The following is a 20,742-nucleotide window of genomic DNA, read 5'->3' on the forward strand; positions in this document are numbered from 1 at the left end:
CAGCTAAGAAAGAAACGCTCTTCTTTCTTGACGTTTCCTGCCTGATTCTTTGGCTGTTGTTAAAAGAAGAACGAAATTCAAGGTTAAAAAAAGCCGCATCCATATTCTGCCATTCATTCGTGAGCATATACACGCCCTTTCTCCAAGCAAGTGTTACGTTCTCGGCTAAGAGGAAGAGGGGAAGGTCACATTGAGTTAACGACTTGGCCACTGCCATCGGAAAGGCGAGCTCACATTCTTTGCTTTTATTGGTCAAGGGGGAAGGTCATTTATATCACGTATAATTAGCTGCCGTTAATTAACTAATTATTGAAATTTAGGTTCGTTCTTAAATTATTATGACATTTTCCTATCTATCTAATCTAGTCCTAAACCCCTTCATTTCTAAATATAAGGGCGTTTTAAATAATTTATTATAGAATAAGAAAGAAGAAGTTAAGATAGAATTTAACCCTTAGAGGTAAAACTGTTTCAATAAATAGAGATATTATTAAAAAAGAAACAATTAATATAGGAGATAAGAAAGAACTCAATCTTATATTTTTCATTAGCAAAAAAAAAAAAAATCTTATATTTGTGATCAAGTCAAGACCGTTTAATATATTTAAGACTACAAGTAGTATATACTATGTAAGAATTTTCAGTGACATAAAATACATTAACTTGAATCCTTAATATAAGAACTAGTTAGTTAATTTGAAAATATTAAAGAAGTAAGTTAAGTTAGCTATTTGTAGTAAATAGATGTTGTTTTTCCTGAAATACTTTTGTTAATTATGTGTGTTTGAATTATCTATTGATAGTAATTCCTTAACAAATACAACTACTATAAGAATTATTTTAAAGGCAAAATAAATAAATATTATAAACAAAGTGAATTGAAGTTTTAGATTTTGAACTAAATTGAAAATCAAACTAGCTCTTATATTAAAAAGTAAAAGTAGTAGTATGTAAGAATTTAGACGATGCTTTTAATTTTCTATTCTATTAATTTTATTATTTTAATGATAATGATAATAATGTCGTAGAAATGGACAGAGTTAGATAATCTCTGACTGCGGAGGGATGATTAGATTAATTGGGGTTTTATTATTTGTTATCCACTGATCGTCTTAACTAGAAAGTTCGCAGTGGATTCTAAACAAGATTGCGTCATTAAACATGTTCATTATCAAAGTCAACAAATGCGCGTGGGGATTTCGCCTCACCTTTTGATCAACGCAAACAAGAAGCGATTACTTTTATTTTAAAAAAGGAAAAATATGCGTGTAAGAACGATCAACTGAGCAAAATAAATCAACCCTAGATAATATTAAAAATTAACACTAATTACAATCACCATTCCGTGAACTTAGCAACATGTTTGCATCCTTATCAGTCATTGATCTGACACACACGTATATGTATAATCACAGATATAAAAATAAAATATTTTATATGTGAGTAATAAAATTAACTCTTTTGAATTCTTATGTTACTTAACATAAATATAACTCACTACGTTTCAAACCAAACTTAGAAATTCGATAATTTAAAAAGAAATTGTTGACGGAGGAAAAATGTGCGGGGTGCGTGGCGGTATAACGTGTCAACTTTTTTCTTTCTTCTAGGCACAGGCCTATTATCAAAACTAATTATATTTAAGACACTATCAAAAACTAAGTATAGATATTTATTAATTATGTTTTGTCATGTTATAATAGACTAGGTCATTGTGCTAGACTCCATTTCTAACAACTTCATATTCCCCTTTAAAACTCTGGTAAAGCCCATTAAGTGCGTCACCACTGAGCCCATTACAAGTGGCCTTTTATGGTCAAATGGTTGGGCTTACTGCAGCCCACTTTAGCCCAAAGCGTTCGTCAGTCTAGATCTGTAGGCTTTTCCTGGGGTTTGGTATTTGTACATAATTTCCCTCAAAATTCACCCATATTTAAAAGTATAATTATCAAAATATGCTTTTGAAGAGCCTTTAAAAGGGCTAGTGACAGGAGAATGCTGCCGATTATAGGGACCAGTCCTATTGCTAATTTTCACAAATTAGTTCTAATTATCTGACCCTCTGTATCTCAAAATAAATTAAAAAGTGGGTAAAAGCAAATCTAAAATCAAAATGCTACAATAAGAGGCGGATCTGGGTTTTTCTCCCCACATTGGTCTAAGTTTGCTCTCCTCCTTGAATTGAGTAAAGTGGTTAGGTTTGAAGCAGTTAAACCGTCAATTAACCTCTTTAGCTGGTGAACACTTCTTACTCATTATTAATTTTCCTCCCTTATTTACTTGTTTTAATTTAATTTTTCATTTTATCCTTGAATATATATCCTGTATCAAATTTCAAGGTATAATTTAAAATAATGCATTATTAAATAAATTATAAAAATAAAAAAAATCTTAAATAATATTAATTCCTGTTTTTAATATAAAAGCCAGATAACTATTATATAGATATTAAAAAATTTATTTAAGTTTCTCATTTGTAACAAATGTGTGTTGGTTTTTCTAAATTATATTTCTAGTTATTATTTTTTATGTGCATTAAAACTATCTCTCAGTGAAACCCTTTATAATAAAAAAGAGACATCTCAGGGAAAAAATTGTAAAATGAGAACAATAAATTAAAATTTTATATGTAAGATTAAATTTAACTCGCGCTCAGCTGCTATATTAAAAGGAGGTTATATATATTTTCCTTTCTTCTATGTTTTATCCCATGAGCAGATAACAGCGATAGAAGAAATACATAAACCCACGTTACTTTTTGCTCGAATACCATTAAATAGGAAGCCATCTGTAATCCACACAGTGCATTATTTATTTATAACTTCTGAACTTTTTTAGACTCTAGGGTCATCTTTACTGATAATAAAAAATAATTACTTTCGTAATGCTAAAAGCAGAAGATACAATTTTTTTAATTAGGGTTTCTCCCTACAAAAAATATTTAAATTGAACTGCCTACCCACTCTATAATTTTGAGATTCTTATGTATATATATTTAAGCGCAATAAGTCAATAAATGAAAAATGTGCACTTCTATAGTTTCCATTAATCTACTGTAGGTAAAAAATATTAAAAAATGTAATAACTAGATTTCTCCTATAGTGAAATTGAAAAAAAAAACAAGAAGAAAAGAAACGGCAGAGGGTTAAAGGAGACGGAAACAGAGGGAGTCGTGTGTTTGGAAGCAGAGCAGGACCAGATCTCTGCAACTACCACGATACATTACTCTGACCTCACCCTGCATCATTAGATTCCTCCTTCTATGACTTCTCATAACTCAACAGTCCCTTTTCCTAATTTTTTTTTTCCTTCTCAATTACTCACATCATATTCACAGACTTGTATTCAAAACAGGACAGGACGCATCATTATCAAAACCATTGCCATCTGAACTACAATCAACCTCAGACAAACAACGACCACTCTTGAAATCGATTGACTCTGTGATTATTGAACCTGAAGATACAGCAGATGAGATATGCTCGTGTCTTTGTCTCCTGGCTTCTTTACCAGCCACTCTCACACTGTCTTCCTATTCCTGGCTTCCTGCTATCTTTTTGACAGATAACCTCACTCTTCTTTCTTTCAAGTGCAGCAACAGCTAGCTCACGGGGTTATATGACTTTGACTCGCTTATTAATCTTAGGCGGAGAGAAATACTAGTACAGTACTATATTTGTTTACGCAAAATAAAATATTAATTTTTGATATACAGTAATCGTAAGCATAAGAAGAGAGTCATCACCCACCCTGACCTTGCGTCGGAAAAGCCAACCCATACGACAAATCCCTATTTGTTTTGTTTTGACGGGTGATTTTTGGGCTTATCATATCCCACTGTTATGCGCTGTCACGGCGGATGGCTCAGGTTGTAAAAATCCAGACACCAAATCTGGTGAAAGCTGCCTTCTATGCTTCTAAATACTCCTGGAACTATTTAAATCTTGATTATACCTTCTCATCAAAACCACCTTGGATTCCCCCAAAAACAACTCTAAAGCTGATTTCTGCCCTTCAGAAAACGAAATAAAATGAAATAAAATGAAATAAAATAAGATTGAGGTGACAGATAAGAGAAAATAGACAGAGGCGCAGCAGAATATAAAAAGGCTTCTTCTTCACTCACTCTCACTAGGTGCCAGTCCATTTGCCAGTTTGGACTCCCTTTTTAAAAAAATCCCTTGAATGCTGCCAATCACACCAAGCAGCATCTAAGCTTTCATCCTGCCTCTCCCCTCTGAGCCTGTGACTCTGACCTCATCTCTCTCCCTCTCTCTCTCTCTCTCTCATGTTACAATTTGCCGCCGATCCTCTACTTCTGCTTCATCTTCCTGCTGTAACCAAGACCTGGGCTTGACCACCCAGAAAGGGCGGCATCATCAAGAGCTATGCAAGACTCAATTGGTATTCCTGCTTGTTTTTCTTCTGCAGAGAATGATCACGTGGCTGTGACTCGCTCGGGCCAGAGCGTTTTCGTGTCTGTGTACAGAACAAAAATTGCTGATCAATGCCGCTTGATCACCATTACTTGGTGTAAAAACTTGCTGCTTCATGGCCTGTCAGTATCGGTGGAAGGTCTGGAAGGAGAAACACAGTACGCCTGCAAGGTCGAGCTTAAGCCATGGTACTTTTGGAGGAAACACGGTTCCAAACGATTCGTGGTAGATGGGAAACCTGTTGATGTCTTCTGGGACCTTAAAGCTGCCAAATTTAACGGGGAGACAGAACCAACCTCGGAGTACTATGTTGCAGTGGTCTGCGATGGAGAGGTTGTTCTGCTCCTCGGCGATCTGAAGAATGATGCCTACAAAAGGACGGGATGTAGGCCATCTCTTATTGATCCCATTTTGGTTTCAAGGAAAGAGCATATTTTCGGGAAGAAGAAGTTCTCAACCAGAGCTAAGTTCCACGAGAGAGGTAGATGCCATGAGATCTCTATTGAGTGCAAGAACAGGGGAAGTGGATCGAGAAATGGCAACAAAGCAAATGGGGTTGAACCAGAGATGGAGATAAGGATCGATGGCCATTTGGCCATTCACGTAAAGCATTTACAGTGGAAATTTAGAGGCAACGAGTCAATTCATCTCAACAAAATGAGAGTGGAGGTATATTGGGATGTGCATGATTGGCTCTTTAGTCCTGGTTTAAAGCATGCTTTATTCATTTTCAAGCCAGTTTTCTCATCTACATCTCAATCGTCCCTATCATCTTCATCCCCTCCAGTATCATCTTCATCATCGACTCCAGCATCAACTCACACTGTTTGTTCAGGATCGGTGGAGGGACTAACAACTCTGGGTGGGTCATCAGAATTTTGTTTGTTTCTCTATGCTTGGAAGGTTGAATGAAAGAAATGAACCAGATTATGGTGATGCTGCATCACCATCAATGCCAGCAAAATAAGGTTGGAAAGGACTTGGGTCTCCAAGTTGTGGTACAGCATGGACGCAGATTGGGTCGAGAGGGTATTGGAGAGGGGAAGTCAGTGGGGGCCAAAACAGAGGATTTGAGAGTTAGTAACAGCTGGGGTCAAACAAGAGTGCACAAATCGACAAGACACATAATACGGCACACATGCCCAATAATTCTCCGTCTAGAGGCATCTGCGTGACTACCATCTGGAAATTATGTTTCCTCTTTCTTGATCTGATCTTGAGAACCGAGCTGTGCTTCTTTCAAAAATCTATCGACCAAAGGAGTATTCTTTAGTTTTTATATACAGAAACTACAGCAAAATAGACTGCTTAACCGAGTGTCTCTGTTTGCCCATAAAAATGCGTTTTCCCGGCAAGAAGGTGGGGGTGTTTGGTGATGATAGAAAGTTAGAAGCAGTGTGTAAGAATAAGAATCCATTTTTGTGCATATCATATATGGTTCTCCCTCAATTAGGTAGATTATCATGGTCAATGCTTAGCTGCCTGATTGCAGGCATTACAATATAGTAAACTGTTAGGTGTGGGTTTTTTTTTTCCCCTTTACTTTAAAAAAGAATTCATGTGAAAGAGTATTTTTCTCTTCTTTAATTCTTGGAAGTCGCTCACACCATGTCAAAAGAGGCGGTTCCTTTACTTGTCCCCCGGGGGATTCAAAAACCAATTAAGAAATTATCACATAAAAGATAAAAATTAGATTTTATATTAAGCATAGAAGATAATCCAATATTAACAAGTTTTCTTTTCCGCATGGGTCAAAAGATAGGAGTAAGTGAGGAACCAAGTTCGTTTTTAAAGGAGCAGTTAAGGGGAAATGGACCCAAGCAGGTTATTCTTTCACGTCAACATCAACACCAATAACTACTTGGTTGTGGTGAAATATTGAGAGGAACAACGTTGATTTACCCAAGAAAAATCTCTGGTAGGTCCATACTTCACGGCTCTGCACAAAAAGCATCCAAGTAGTCAAAATGATGAGGGCGTTTAACCTTTTCATGCGCACTCACACTAATGAGTGGTAATGTTTGTTCAATTTTTTTCGTTGTTAGGCTGCATTTACAAACTAATAAGCATCAGGAAAATTGGATATCTCCATCTGTTCATTTTGAACCAAAACCAAACCACTTGAATAAGAAGAACTTGTTCTTTTCGCCGGAGGGATCCTTTTCTGGTTGACCAGGTGGGGGAACAGGAATTTGCGAAAGAGGCGATGCATCTTTTGCTGCAAGGAATGTTAACAGATTTATACAAAGAGAAAAGCAGACTAACAGAGTAATAATAATAACCAGGAGCACTGAGTTAATCAACTATGAGTAAAAATAAAACGACATACAACCTGAATTTAGTGAATCCTTGTTAATTTTAGCACTCTCTGTATCGGCAGAATTCTTATTTGGACTTTTCATGACGACTTCACAGTCAGATGTAGAGGTTGACTTCCGCTGCCGGGTTACATGTTCCATGTTTCTTTCACTGCTCTCGTCCCCTACAATTTCCAAGCTCAAGGTAAAAACTGAAAAAGCCAAGAAAAGACTGTGACAAAAAAAAAAAAAAACCATTGAAGCTTGGAACAACAGAAAATTATCACCTCAGAGTTTGTGATCGATATCCTTACAAATTGAAATTTCAAATCTATGCTAATGGAAAGGTCCCGTGAGATTAAATATTTGTAACTGAAAAGACAGGAAATGGTGAATTGCTGCTTCATTGGCTTACGCATCAGCAGTTTGAACAATTGGTGCTCAAACCTCGAGTCAAGACATGTCTAAAGCAGCTATAACTAGTTAGAAGCAAAAAGAACCTTGTTTAGAATTTAAACCAAACAAGGCTTCCTTGAAAGAACTAGACCCTACTAGAACTGATCGTGTACTTGACAATATGGAAAGAGCTCCAGTTTCTAATTAATTCTTTCTGCTGAAAGCACCGTTCCGTCTTTCTGTGACCTTTATTTAAATGTTGATCATGAATTACGTTAAAATCAACTCACAATTATGTGTAGAACAGTACTTGGGTACCATAGATACACTATTTTTACAATTAAAAGCTCAGATTAAATTCATACTTGTGGACAGTGTAAGGATTCAATCTGAGTCCTTAATTTACAAACACTACATGGCACTCAAGAATTTTTCTTCTCACCTAATTGTTCAGATCACTAAAATTTTAAGGTTAGATGCAGAAGTATATGCCCAGTCAAAGATGCCAAAATGACCGACTAGTTTCAGACTCCAATGTCGCTGCATTTTCCTATTTGGATAATCGACCAATGGAATTTATGCAAAGGTCTTTCACGGGTACTCACTTTCATCGGGATCCTTCCCATAGTTGAGCTGCAAAGCTTCGACGAAGGAAGTGGCATTTTGTTCTTGCATTACTGTTAGGGAATCAAAACAAAATGATATATCAAGCTTGGTAATCAACGAAAGCATCTCAATTTTATTGCGGAGAAGATGAACCTCACATTGATGAAATAGAGTATATCTGTAGTTCGGTGCTGAGCCAGCCAATAGCAATTGGACTGCTTCTGAGTCTCTTGTCATAGAAAATAAAGCATATTCCTTCAGATTCTGAGTGTCCAGCAAAATACCAGCAAGCTGTAAAATACAAAAGCATACAAAAATTCGAGTCACACAGAGCAGTCCTGTCCATCTTTTTTCCTCCCCATAAGCATTCCTTGAAATGAAAAACATATATGTGCGAAGCACTAAACTTTGTCAAGCGATGGGCACTATCATTGCAACTTACCAAAAGCTTCCTCAGCACTGGGTTTTGAAGCAGATCATAGGCATCTTCACAGTAATTATCGGTAAGAATGGTGCACTGGGATCCAGCCTATCCAAACAGAGGAAGGCAGAAAGCCAATTTTAAAAATCTAGCCCCATGCCTCGTCCCACATTTCATTTGTAACTATATAAACCATCAATATTTGGTAGGAACAAACCTCGCCAGTAGTGCTTAGTATATCTTGTCCAACCACGAGGATGCTATGTTGTCCATTCCTCCTAAGGCTTTCAATGTCCACCTGCAAACAATCTTGAGACCAAATCAACAAACTATACAAAAATCACCCAGAACACCGGTTATACACTGTACACCAAGACAACTTCTTGATGAGTGATCACAAGACATGCGAGATTAAATTCACACGTAAGGAGTTGTCTGTTTCTGCAATGAGGACCCGTGGACCAATCAAATAATGGTTATTGAACATCTAATGGTGACCAGGACGTTCATTATCAGACAATGCCAACATCAGAAGATACAACTAAGCCAGATATATGCGTGTGAAATTCCCGATCAACAAGGTTTGAAGAATCACCTCGTCAGCAAAAAGCAGTGAGGCAGGATCGAGGCCAGCGTGGTGAAAGAGCCAAGCAGCCTGCCTCAGATTCCACATGGCGCGTCGCTCCACATTCATCAAAGGCACCACAACATCCTCCAGTCCATCACCACTCTCCCTCTGTCTATAACACAAGAGCCATGCATGACAAAGAGCGGCTACCATTGATGTTGTGCCTGCAGTACAGAAATGGGATCACTCACCACCATTCTCGCATTGAGTTACACGCAAAATTTGTGATATCTATCAATTAGAAGGAAAAGAAAATAATAGGGAAATAATGTCGATTGGAGTAAAATGGAGTCTTAACTGTTGGAAGGCCCAGAAAGTACAATTTTGGCCCTTCGATGGAGGTCTTCGTTCAAGATATTCTGAATCAAAATCCTCTGTTCTCGGAGAAACCGATTAAGATCGTGAATCTGAGCTGCGTCTCCTTGTTTGGACCACCCATTGGCCACAGGCCTGGCAGCATTTTTCTCAAGCAAACATGTGGAAGACGATACCGATCTCCGGTGAGCGGACTCGACACGATTCCTGGGCGGTGACAGAGGCAAAGAGCTGAAATTGAATCGGCGGTAGGCAGGCCCGGCAACATCGTGTGAGGAAGAGAGCGATTGGACGTCTGGAGATGGATTAATAGTAGTGAAGGTACGGCGGGAATGGGGAGGCAAAGAATAATGGGATTGTAATCGGGATTTGCGGGGAAGGGAGGGGCGAGGAGGGAGAGTAGAGAGAGAAGGATCGGGAAGGGGATGATCGGAAACGAAGAACAAATGGTGGGGAGGAGTAGAAGAAGAAGAGCAAGGGGAGCGTGGAGGCGAAGAGGGAAGGAAGGTGTAGGATTTGCTGCGGCTGTGTATGACTGATTTTGAGAGTACCTCACTCCTCAAGCTTTCTCCGAATCCTCTGTTTCTGTTTCACACAACCAACCGTTGACTATAATTTCCTTTATCACCCACATAACCGCTACCAATCGTAAGTCAACCCAGCAAATTAAACTTTATGAAATCCTTCAAAACTCACAACCCCATCACTCCTAATTGTTACGCCGTCAGCCGATCCTATCCTACATTATCATCATCCATTATTTCCCGCTTTTTTTGGGCCAGTTGCAACCATTACTTCCTAATTATGCAGACTTACCAATATTATACAAGTTCTGCGTCACAATTCCAACTATGTGTGTCTACATATACATGTCATTGTCATTTGGAGATCATGTCTACAAAATAATACATCCATCCACTTGATCAATATTATATTATCCCCTGTTCTAATTATAAGAGCCAGTTGACTAATTTGAAGAGATTAAAAAAGTAAGTTGAGTTAGTTATTTGTAGGTATTGTCTTTCCTAAAATATCATTGCTAATCAAGTGTATTGACTAGAACTATCATTGTTAGAAGGGCTATTTTAAAAAAATGTATAAATATGAGAGACAAAGTAGATTGGGATCTTATATTTAGGACCAAAATAAAAGTCAAACAGAGTCTTATACTAAGGATCGGAGGTAGTATTAAAATAATGTAAGTTGACTTTAAAGCATAAAGTTATGTTTTTTATGACAAAACATACGAACGTTATTTTTAAAGTATAGAGTTCAATAATATTTTTTTCTCGTATCAATTATTGATGTAATCAATTGGATCGGTGTGCAAATCGTGGGAGAGGCAGGAGCGAGTTCACTTCATCTTCCAATATAGAATTACTTTTGACTTTTGAATGATAGGGACGTGCATGCAACAATAGGGAACCAGTTTTGAGGAAGAACATAATAGTTGAGGGGACGTAGGAATGAACGGTAGATTATGTCTAAATTATACCTTCGGGCGGACCTTGAAAGAGGGTCTCTTTGCAGAGACGGAAGCGGTGATGAGGATGCTTGCTGTGTGGTGGCGAATCTGGGACATCCGAAATGGCGTGCCGGCGAGTCGCAGCGTGCGGGAGACTTCGCCACAACCCCACGGGCCTCCTCCAACCATTCTTGCGTCAACCTGGCACTGTTACTTCTAGTGCTGTCGTCAAAACCTATGCTTGGTTGTCGACCACCTGTGAGATCGTAGGTTTTGTTATCTTTGTTAGCTTTTCCGAAAAACATGTCATTTATGAAATCGGTGAGATCTAGCGCAGGTTCTGAAGTCCTCCGCCGCGTTTCTACCATCTTTTTCGGTGTTTCAGACCCTTTGCTTCTTCTGCTCAATCTGATGTTCCCTCCAAAGATATATACGGACTCGCTAACTAAGTCTCTCGATTTAGCTCGCTCATCCTGAGAGAAGGAGGTGCCGTGTGTTTTAAGCTTTAACTGTGAAGCCAAAAACTTCGTGGAATATACTATGTGCATAGAAAACATCACTTTTGGATCAAGCTTCTTGGGATCATATGATGCCCGGCGTTATGCTCTCGATTCATGTCTTGTTCTTGGGTTGCTTTATTATTTTATATCTTTCTTGATTCCTATGTATCATAGATGAGCTAGTGAAGGAAAAACTTCCTACACTATTTACTCTTAAAACTTGAAGGTACTCCTTCGATTCGGGGTCTTTTTTCTTTTTTCTGCCAACATTATATCCAACTTCGAGTCCTTGATGCTCAGATCTGAGTTCCATAATGTGTATACCATACCGGTCCTCAGATCCAATAATTCAACACTAATGTTTATGTTCTTCGCGGAATGAAACCACATGGACTAACAATTTATTTCACTACTGTCAACGAAACATTTGATCCAATAAGCAAACGCCTCTCACCCTCTTCTAACTAAATTAAACCCATGGAAGAAGAGAAAAATTCATCAGAACTTGACGTATAGTAGTAAAAAGCAAATGGAAGTAAAAGAAGAGAACTCTTATCACCAGGCAAAAAAAAGAAGAAGAAGAAGAGGAGAACTCTCCTGCTCGTATCAACGAACGAGTAGCTAAGAAAGTGGACGTCAGATTGTGTTGCATACATGGGGGTATATTATTTCACATTCAGCAGCGACAAAAACTTGGAAGACGAGTAGTGTACGGCAGACAGAAGAGAGGGGGTAGATGACGAGGTAGTAATGTGATGTTCTGGCAATATAATAATAATGGTTGAATTTTATGAAAGGGGAACAACTTGGAGCACAAATTGTTGAGGAGGCCAACCAAGTTGTGATTTGTGGGCGCAAACGGCTAAATTTAAAATTGGTTCAGCAACTGCGAGACTTCCCACCATGTGTTGTTGGGTTGGCTTTTCCTGAACCGGATAGCTATGCCATTTCTCCCCCTCCCCATTGGTTTGTTCCTTTGCCCTTTCTAAGGCATGTGGGGACAACAGAACTACTTATTACGTGAGAAGAGACGAATTGTACGGAGTCATTCGGATGCTCCATAATTTAAGTAGACCTCAGAGCTTGGGTTACTTTGGCGCGTTTTGCGGATCCATATAATAACATGACCAATCCAATTCATTAATTCAGTAAAATTAATAGACCCATTTGCTTCGATTGGACTATATTTTTTTAAAAAATTATAATTGTCAATAAATTAAATTTTAATTTCTATTATTTTTTCTCGGTAATTTGATTAGGTTTGCACGGAGTGAAATTGGAGTAAACCAATCAACCTAATTAATTCGAGGATAATAAAAATCAAACTTAATCTTATTTATAGGAGAGTTTCTTTTTACATATATTTCTTTCGAGTTGATCTCACTCTGTTCGATTCAATCTATAATAGAGTTTGGACAAACTCAATTGGAACCAAGCAGAAGAGAGAAGACAAGAAGGCAATAAATAAAACTCAGCAAAGCCCCAAATTCAGATACACCCGTCAGAATTCTACTCAAACAACTTTTTTGTTTTTTTTTCATTTCTGGGTAAAAAAATTACAAGAGAATTCTCCGCTAATAAAGTAATAGCACAGTCAGGTGGTGCTAATTTCGGTAACGTCCCTAGCACATGCTCAAAGGCCACTTTTACTTTGCTTCCCGTCCACATCCCTTTTGTTCAAGATCAATAAAAGTTGGAGCCTTTGACTTCCATGCTTGGTTTTATGTGGAGTCTGCAACTTTGATTGATTATTTAATAGAGGGTTGAGGAACTTGTATAAAAGGAGAAGAACCCTATATTCCCCACCATTCCCAATTCGCTTTTGCCTGTATCACTCGGACTCCTCCTTCTCTTAACTTTTCTCCAGAAACTTGGAAGCAAATATGGCAGCACGTGGACTTGTGGTAGCGTCGCTTCTTCTTTGCTTTTTATCAGGTTCCTGTTATGGCAACCGCCTTTTCTCTGCCCTGAAACAGACCCTTGACGTCACTGCTTCACCCACACAGGGCCAAGGTAATCACGATTCACAACCTTCTGTTTCTCAAATTCTCCATTCATTCGCCATTATTATAACTCTTTCCCGTTTTGATTTCGGATTGACTATAATTAAGTGAATTGATCATGATCATGTAATTAACTTGGCAGTTCTGGAAGCTGGAGAAGGTAAAATCAAAGTGACATGGGGTTTAAACAGAACCTTGCCGGCTGGGACGGACTCGGCCTACAAGAAGATCAAGGTGAAGCTGTGCTACGCGCCGATCAGCCAGAAAGATCGCGCTTGGAGGAAGACGGAGGAGGAGCTCTCGAGGGACAAGACTTGCCAGCACGACATCGTATCAAGACCCTACGATGCTTCCAACCCGACCACGCAGAGTTTCGAGTGGACTGTAGAGAAAGACGTGCCCACGGCCACGTACTTCGTGCGCGCCTACGCCTTTGACGCCGACGACCACGAAGTGGCTTACGGTCAGACCACGGACGCCGCCAAGACAAAAAATTTGTTCGAAGTGCAGGGAATCAGTGGACGCCATGCCTCCCTGGATATCTGCTCGGCTGTTTTTAGTGCTTTCTCTGTGGTGTCCCTCTTCTTTTTCTTCTATATTGAGAAGAGAAAGGCAAAGGTTTCCCAACCTAAGATAGAGATGACAAGTCAATAGTGTGTTACTAGGTAAAACGACATGCAGTACTGGTTTTCTATTCAGTGTTAAATTCCCCAAGCTTGTAGTCACTTTTACCCAGACTAAAATGGCCTTTGTCCCGTTGTCCAGGAAGGCAGAATTGTCTGGTTTGGAAGTTGGTGTTCCATTGTTGTTGTCTATATTTTTAAGGATATAAGGAAGAAATAAGTAAGGGATGGAATGCCACTCCTATTTTTACTTATTTGTCTGCAATATAGAGTTCTGTAAGTTCAGTCATTAATGCTGCCTTGTTAATTCGCATCATCCTCAGTTATTCTGCTCTAAAAATAAACTATAGATTTGATGAGGGGCTTAACTATTACGAGTTAAAATTATGCGGCAGCATTTATTCTTTTCTTAATTATCTATCTCGATCAAGCTTTATTAAATTACAGATATATACAAGTAACATTATCACTGGCCAAAGTGACACTATCTCACTCATGGGGAAGAAGACGGTTACGGTTTTTTATTTCTTAAACAATGTATTCAAATAGCCAGAGTGTCTAACAGAAGCAGTTTGCATTCTCATGGTTGGGAGTTGACCTTGAGGTTATTTACCCGTTGGTGGGGTGTGTGACACGGTCACAGAGCAAACGCTGAACTCCGGTGAGAAGCCAAAACATTCAGGTTAACAGGCTTACCCGTCACAATCAACGAACAGAAGAAGAATTGTGTGCGGCGCGCGCGCGCGCCATAAGCAAACCCGTGTATTGCTTTTTACTTGTTAGAAGCGCAGTCATGGGAAAATACAATGTCAGGTAATCTCTAATACAAAGGGAAAAACTTGGACAAGCTGTTTACCGCTCATCAACATGCAAGTCATAATAAATTTATAGAAACATCAATTTCCCTCAGAGTTGGACTTACAATAAGATCCCAGCACGCTGTATCATCAAACAATTTGTGTCTTCCTTAAATTAAAAATCGCCTTGGGGACTAAAATGCATGTCTTCACTAGCCATTCTGCCTGTACCCACAAGTGATATCCTGTCAGTATAAACATTAATATATCCAAATGCATCCGTGCCGGGAGGACATTCTAAGGCAGCTTCGAGAACTCTATGATACACCCCATGGGAATCAATACAGAACCCACCTTTGTGATCGTGTCCAGCTAGACAGAGCTTAACGCAATTATATCGGTGAATCAAATCTATTACTTCATCGTAGTTCCATAACAGTGCCTCTCCGGTTGAGGCCCCTGGGTCTAGAGGCAGATGGCAACAGACCACCACCTTCTGTTTCAATTCAGTTGCTTCCTCAAGAACACCATTCAGCCATTCCATCTGTTCCTTTCCAACAGCTCCATTGAACATGAGAAACCTCCTTTCGAGCCCCATTAAACCTACAGGACTGTTCTTATCTACATTTGGATTCTTTTCTCGGAGGATTTTCAAGGCCTCCAATGTTCTTGGATGATCTTGAGGCCAACCAATGGCACTAACGTCATAGCCATCCAGAACTACAAATCTATATTCTGGCACAGGAGAAAAATCATAGTAAGCATGGCCCTCAGGACTCTGAATGTTCAATAGCGGAAGTAACTTGCTGCGAGGAAGGTTGTATAGACAGTGATTGCCTATCATATGATACACGGCTCCCTTGAACTTGTCAAATTCATTCACAACTTTCTTCACGGTACTATAAGATTGATCTTTGGGACAGTATCCATCAACAATGTCCCCAAAATTTATCACAAATTTATGCCGCTGATGATCATTCCACGCTTTCACTGCTCTCTGTAATACGAGAATGCTATGCCTATAATAACGAGGAACTCCAAGGAATGAGCGACCATCAGGAATGTCAGCATACTGGACATCAGAGATCAATCCAAATGAAAAGAGAGGTTCTCTCCCTTGTGAAATGGCTAGTCCTTTAGACGTACCCATGGTTCACACTTCTACAAGTTCCTGAGAGGGTATGAATTTATTGTCAGCCAAGAACTGAAGTGCTTAGAAGTTCAATCAAAACAAAATCAGGCAAGAAGCACCCATCTCATCCTGCCAGTCAACTTAGCTATCATCCGACAATTAACAAGAACAGTCACCGTCCAATTTACAGAAACGTCATAAGTTATTGTGAAGAATGTACAGAAGAACAAACAGAAGTAGCAGGCAATCAGAATGACCTGAGAATATAATACAAATTTTAGGAATATGGTTAACACAGATGCCAGTCTTACCGACTAATTTAGACTTTTTCTACATTCTCGTGCTTTAACTTAAAATCCCAGCTATCACTTAACCCAATTAGGTGTCTGGGAACAACGCTGGAAGACTTGTGATTGTTCCTATATTGAATGAAATTATACGTACATTTGACAAATTAACTTGATGGTTAGTATCAACACATTCCGGCATTCTTCAACGAATCCTTTGTTTGTTGAATGAACCCCAACAAAATTGAACCCCCAAATCACACAGCTGCTCGTGATCAACAATTCAAGATATCATCCCATCAACATATACAAATCAAATTAAGATATTCACATAAACCGCGACCCGTCGAATCTAATTCCCCGCTGTCCCTTTAGGAACGAAAGCGATGCAAAAAAATAAAGGGCATTTAAAAGGGAAAATCGCTAAAACACAGTACAGAAATAGAGTTTCCCCGGGGAAAAAGTGTAACAGAAATAATGAGCAAGCAAGAGTAATGAAATATAAGAGTAACCGCCGCGGGATGAAACTCCACGAAGAACTCATATTTGCTCCCGATCAATAAGCATCAGGAGGGATCAACTCATAACCCATCCAACGATACAAAAAGGACAATATTAACCCAGGAGAAAGAATCCACCAGACAAGAGGAGAGAGAAAGAGACGAAACGTACCAGTGCTAAGAAAATCGGAAAGAGCGAAACTTGATGAAAGAGGCGCGAGTTTATGTTTGCGTAAGAATTTGGATGTTGGAATGATGAAATGACTGTTTTTAAAGTGCGAGACACTTCAATTCTTCTCCAATCCCTGGGAGCCTTCTGGCATCTCGTCAGTTATCGTCTGGCTTCCCCGTAATTGATTCATTCAATTATTAAGAGATTTCAGAAGGGGGAACAAACAAAACTAGCCCTCAATGCGAGTACAATTTCAAGTGCAAGTGTGCAACCACACAATTCCATTTTTAAATATGTCGAGTAGCTCAAAGTAATCAATTAAGAATGTACTCGAGATTATATTACACGTGTCATGAGGACAGAAAAATAAAAAATATTTAAATAATAATTTTACGAAATTTAAAATAAGTATGTAAAAAAATTTTATTTTTTACTGAGAACACTTTTTAACACCCTTGAATATAATTGAATTGCATTTTGGTACGGGGGAGCAAAACGAAAAGCGTAGGATTCCCGTGAACAATAAATCATCAAAAAAGCGGTCACAAAAGGAATGAGGCCATTACGCCATACACGCGTCCAAAGATCCGGCGGACGGCAGTGTTTGACTCTACTTCCCATATGTGCGCATCACGCGCTTGCTGGCGCCAATCACGAAATTTTGTGATGTTTGTGTTTGACTCCATGTGGCATTATCTAGGTAAAATCAATGAAATGTTTGAATATTGTTGTGAACACATATGAGAATGGAGGTGAAAAGAAGACCAAGAAAGTTGTGTACAGAGAGATATTTCAGAGTCTCAATACATGAAGACCATGACATGTTGTGTAATGGTTTGTAACTTGTGAAATGTGGACCTTTTTTTTGCATTTGTATATACTAACTACACTCCTTAACATACGAGCTAGTTTAACATTTAATTTGATTATAAATATAAGACCATGATTTACTTTATTTTCTATATTTATCTCTTTTTTTCTCCAAAATATCCTTATAATGATTGTAGATGTTAAAGGTTTATATGAAATGTTAATCCTAACACACATTATTAATAAGGATATTTCAGGGAAGACAACACCTATTAATTACAAATAATTAACTTAATAAATTTTCTTAGCCTGTTTCAATCAATTAGCTCTTATATTAAAGTCTGAACGTAGTATTAATTAATTTACATGACTTAAAATATAATTAATAGTTGCCTACGAATAACTAAATTCACGGTCCTTTGCTTCAAAGTTGGAAGTTTGGGCGGCCAAGAGACGAGAGCAAACAATTTTATCACGACGACATATTTTGAGAAGAAAGTTAAATCATAAATGCCGATAGAAGCATCATCAATTTCCGGCTTTTTTACTGATATACTGCAAACAGTAAAACATATTATCAAAATCTTGCAAAGTGAAAATTATTTACCAGAATACTATACTTAAAATCGTTCATAAAAAGAACGAGTTTAAGATCGTAAGAAAGTCGTTCATGCGAAGATGAATTTTACCTTTGCTATTTGTCCCATTGTCCTAATAAGTCTAACACATACATTATTTTGAATAAAAAAGTAAACTTCATCACGCATAGATCGATTTTGCCTTGCTCTCTCCTCTCTCTTCTCTCCTGCCATCGGAATCAAACGGAATATTTGAAAAATTGATGAGTAAGTAATAGTTTGAAAAAACACACGGTGATGGCTATTTGGGGAGGAAAAAAATGATTGATAGAGTTAATTTACAAATTATGGGATGAAGTAAAATAGGAAAATCAAGTATACACTCAGTTAATTCTTAATATAAAATCTATTTATCTAATTTAAATAAATTAAAGAAACTAAATTAATTACTTGATTATGAATATGAGAAAGAAGGTAGATAAATGACTTACACTTAGGATCAAAATTTACCCTCAGACTAAGTCCTACATTCAGGATAGGAGGAGTTTATTATATCAAAAAATTTAAAAGTGTTTTAATTTGAAAAAAAATTATAAATATGAGAGATAATATAGATAAAGGTCTTACATTTAGGGGAAAAAATTATAAATATAAGAAATAAAATAAATAAAAAATATTATATTTTTGAAAAAAATGATAAATACGAGAATTAAGATAGATATAAATATGAAAGATAAGATAGATAAAGATCTTACATTTAGAAAAAAATTATAAACATGAGAAATAAAATAGATAAAGGTTTTATATTTAGAAAAAATAATAAATATGAGAATTAAGATAGATAAAAGTCTTACATTTGGGAAAAAAATACTTTTACATTTTTTGATATAATGTACTCCTCCTGTCCTGAATGTAAGACTTAGTCTAAGGGTAAATTTTGATCCTAAGTGTAAATCATTTATCTATCTTATTTATGATATTCATAATCAAGTAATTAATTTAGTTTCTTTAATTTATTTAAATTAAATAAATAGATCTTACATTAAGAATTAACTGAGTGTATATTTGATTTTCCTATTTTACTCCATCCCATAATTTGTACATTAACTCTATCAATCATTTTTTTCCTCCCCCAATTAGCCATCACCGTGTGTTTTTTCAAACTATTCCGTACTCATCAATTTTTCAAATATTCCGTTTGATTCCGGTGGCAAGAGAGAAGAGAGAGGAGAGAGCAAGGCAAAATCGATCTATGCGTGCTGAAGTTTACTTTTTTATTCAAAATAATACATGTGTCAGACTTGTTAGGACAATGAGACAAATAGCAAAGGTAAAATTCATCTTTGCATGAACCATTTCCTTACAATCTTAAACTCGTTCTTTACATAAACGATTTTAAATATAGTATTCTGGTAAATAATTTTCACTTTGCAGGATTTTGGTAATATGTTTTACTGTTTGCAGTATATTAGTAAAAAAGCCTCAATTTCCAACACAACTTGTGTACTCGACAGCTCAAGGAAAAAGAAGGAAAAAAAAAAAAAAAAAGGGGTCCTCTTCCTCTCGATCTCTGCGCTCACGAAAATTTCTCTCTTCTTATTCTTAACTTGACTACTACCTATTGCTCTGCTTCCATTTCTCTCTGTTTCAAAGAGGAATGAAAGCAGAACAATGTGTAGGACTATAACGTGAAAAAAACACAAACATAGTTTAGCGTGGGTCAGAAGTTTAAGGCTTGGATGGAGGTTATGGTAGACTAAGATAAATTAGGACCAGTCACATTCAGCCATACATTCATATGCCTCTCTCAGGATTAAAAGTTGAATGACGATCATCCCACAATCATTTGCCACAAAAGGTTCTCGCAACTATTTGTATCCTACAATTCTGAAGTTCAATCTCATCTCAAAATACACGATAACCACAAAAGGGAGAATGAACATGGATCCAAAATCAGATCGAAGTAATACTTGCCTACCGCCCTCCTGTCCTCATATACTATTTCTATCTTAAATATAAAAGCTAGTTGATTAATCTGATAAGATTAAGAAAGATAAGTTAAATTAATTATTTTTAATAAATAGATGTTTTTTTTAAAATATCCTTACTAATCAAATGTATTGGTTAGAGCTACTATTATTAAAAAAACTACTTTGAAAAAAAATACATAAATATGAGAGACAAAATAAATTAGGATCTTATATTTAGAATCAAAATAAAAGTTAAATGAGATCTTATATTAAGGAAAGAAGGTAGTATTGTATTTCGCTAAATTCCATGATGATTCGACTGCAAACAAAATATAACGTGAGAGTTTGTCAGACTCGCACGATTTGAGTGTCATTTATTAATTGACGATGAGGTGTTTGGATCTCATGTAAACATCTTGTCAAATCAAAACACGGTAGATAATTTACTCTCGACTCTCCCTGTTTCTTTTTCACGTTCCATGGAACCGTATGCAACGTAAATTTCTAACATTTTGCATTTAGGTAAAAGTTATCACCACAAAAAGATTAAAGGTGCCATTTATACCATGCGTAATGAAGTGGGAATGATTCAAATTGCACAATGAGAGGATAGCCACCAAGAAAAGTGGGGGAAAAAAACTTGCCTTGATATCAAAATTCCACTGCCTTAGTTGGAAATGGTGTGCGATCATTCTCCCATCATCCCACGCAGGTTTATGTGGTTATCATGTAATTAGAAACGGCAGCTACAGTGTATATATAAGTGGACCTCAAGCTTTCAGAGCTAACAGAGAAGAAGATAGAAA

The 20,742-nt window shown here is 37.3% G+C and overlaps 4 protein-coding genes across 8 annotated transcripts; 2 read left to right on the forward strand and 2 right to left on the reverse strand.

Annotated features, from left to right (window-relative positions):
• Positions 1 to 4,098: 4,098 nt before the first annotated feature.
• LOC114737957 (uncharacterized) lies at positions 4,099 to 5,355 on the forward strand. Its single transcript, XM_028925963.1, has one exon. It carries the CDS (start codon positions 4,389 to 4,391, stop codon positions 5,346 to 5,348), a length of 960 nt encoding a protein of 319 aa, XP_028781796.1. The 5' UTR covers positions 4,099 to 4,388; the 3' UTR covers positions 5,349 to 5,355.
• Positions 5,356 to 6,112: 757 nt separating this feature from the next.
• On the reverse strand, positions 6,113 to 10,932 carry LOC114737954 (uncharacterized). The gene is made up of 9 exons (XM_028925959.1): positions 10,595 to 10,932; positions 9,083 to 9,684; positions 8,752 to 8,948; positions 8,374 to 8,454; positions 8,178 to 8,264; positions 7,894 to 8,026; positions 7,735 to 7,806; positions 6,769 to 6,918; positions 6,113 to 6,654 (listed from the first exon to the last, which is right to left on the reverse strand). The coding sequence occupies exons 1-9, from the start codon at positions 10,930 to 10,932 to the stop codon at positions 6,533 to 6,535; spliced, it is 1,782 nt and encodes a 593-aa protein (XP_028781792.1). The 3' UTR covers positions 6,113 to 6,532.
• A 1,909-nt stretch (positions 10,933 to 12,841) lies between these two features.
• On the forward strand, positions 12,842 to 14,006 carry LOC114737958 (high-affinity nitrate transporter 3.1-like). The gene is made up of 2 exons (XM_028925964.1): positions 12,842 to 13,077; positions 13,210 to 14,006. Exons 1-2 carry the CDS (start codon positions 12,948 to 12,950, stop codon positions 13,719 to 13,721), a joined length of 642 nt encoding a protein of 213 aa, XP_028781797.1. The 5' UTR covers positions 12,842 to 12,947; the 3' UTR covers positions 13,722 to 14,006.
• A 433-nt stretch (positions 14,007 to 14,439) lies between these two features.
• Positions 14,440 to 16,749, reverse strand: LOC114737951 (manganese-dependent ADP-ribose/CDP-alcohol diphosphatase-like). 5 transcript variants are annotated; one of them, XM_028925956.1, is made up of 2 exons: positions 16,579 to 16,749; positions 14,440 to 15,658 (listed from the first exon to the last, which is right to left on the reverse strand). In XM_028925956.1, the coding sequence occupies exon 2, from the start codon at positions 15,635 to 15,637 to the stop codon at positions 14,663 to 14,665; it is 975 nt and encodes a 324-aa protein (XP_028781789.1). In that variant the 5' UTR covers positions 15,638 to 15,658; positions 16,579 to 16,749; the 3' UTR covers positions 14,440 to 14,662. The 5 variants fall into 5 exon arrangements, with proteins under 5 accessions (XP_028781789.1, XP_028781788.1, XP_028781786.1 ...); XM_028925955.1 differs by having other exon boundaries at positions 14,440 to 15,748; XM_028925953.1 differs by having other exon boundaries at positions 14,440 to 15,764.
• Between the last annotated feature and the right edge of the window lie 3,993 nt (positions 16,750 to 20,742).

Source organism: Neltuma alba, unplaced genomic scaffold (genome assembly GCF_004799145.2).
Source record: "Neltuma alba isolate B1F8T4 unplaced genomic scaffold, ASM479914v2 tig00013512_pilon, whole genome shotgun sequence".
In the NCBI taxonomy this organism is placed as follows: Eukaryota; Viridiplantae; Streptophyta; class Magnoliopsida; order Fabales; family Fabaceae; genus Neltuma; species Neltuma alba.

Bases quoted from the DNA above. Each gene is read 5' to 3' on its own strand.
- LOC114737954 (XM_028925959.1), bottom strand. From the start codon at position 10,932: ATGGTAGAAACGCGGCGGAGGACTTCAGAACCTGCGCTAGATCTCACC. The intron at 8,455-8,751 runs GTGATTCTTCAA...GATTGTTTGCAG, and splicing joins CACTGCTTTTTGCTGACGAG to GTGGACATTGAAAGCCTTAG. The intron at 6,919-7,734 runs GTGAGTACCCGT...TGGAAATTGTAG, and splicing joins TGGGAAGGATCCCGATGAAA to GGGACGAGAGCAGTGAAAGA.
- LOC114737957 (XM_028925963.1), top strand. From the start codon at position 4,389: ATGCAAGACTCAATTGGTATTCCTGCTTGTTTTTCTTCTGCAGAGAAT.
- LOC114737951 (XM_028925956.1), bottom strand. From the start codon at position 15,637: ATGGGTACGTCTAAAGGACTAGCCATTTCACAAGGGAGAGAACCTCTC.
- LOC114737958 (XM_028925964.1), top strand. From the start codon at position 12,948: ATGGCAGCACGTGGACTTGTGGTAGCGTCGCTTCTTCTTTGCTTTTTA. The intron at 13,078-13,209 runs GTAATCACGATT...TTAACTTGGCAG, and splicing joins TTCACCCACACAGGGCCAAG to TTCTGGAAGCTGGAGAAGGT.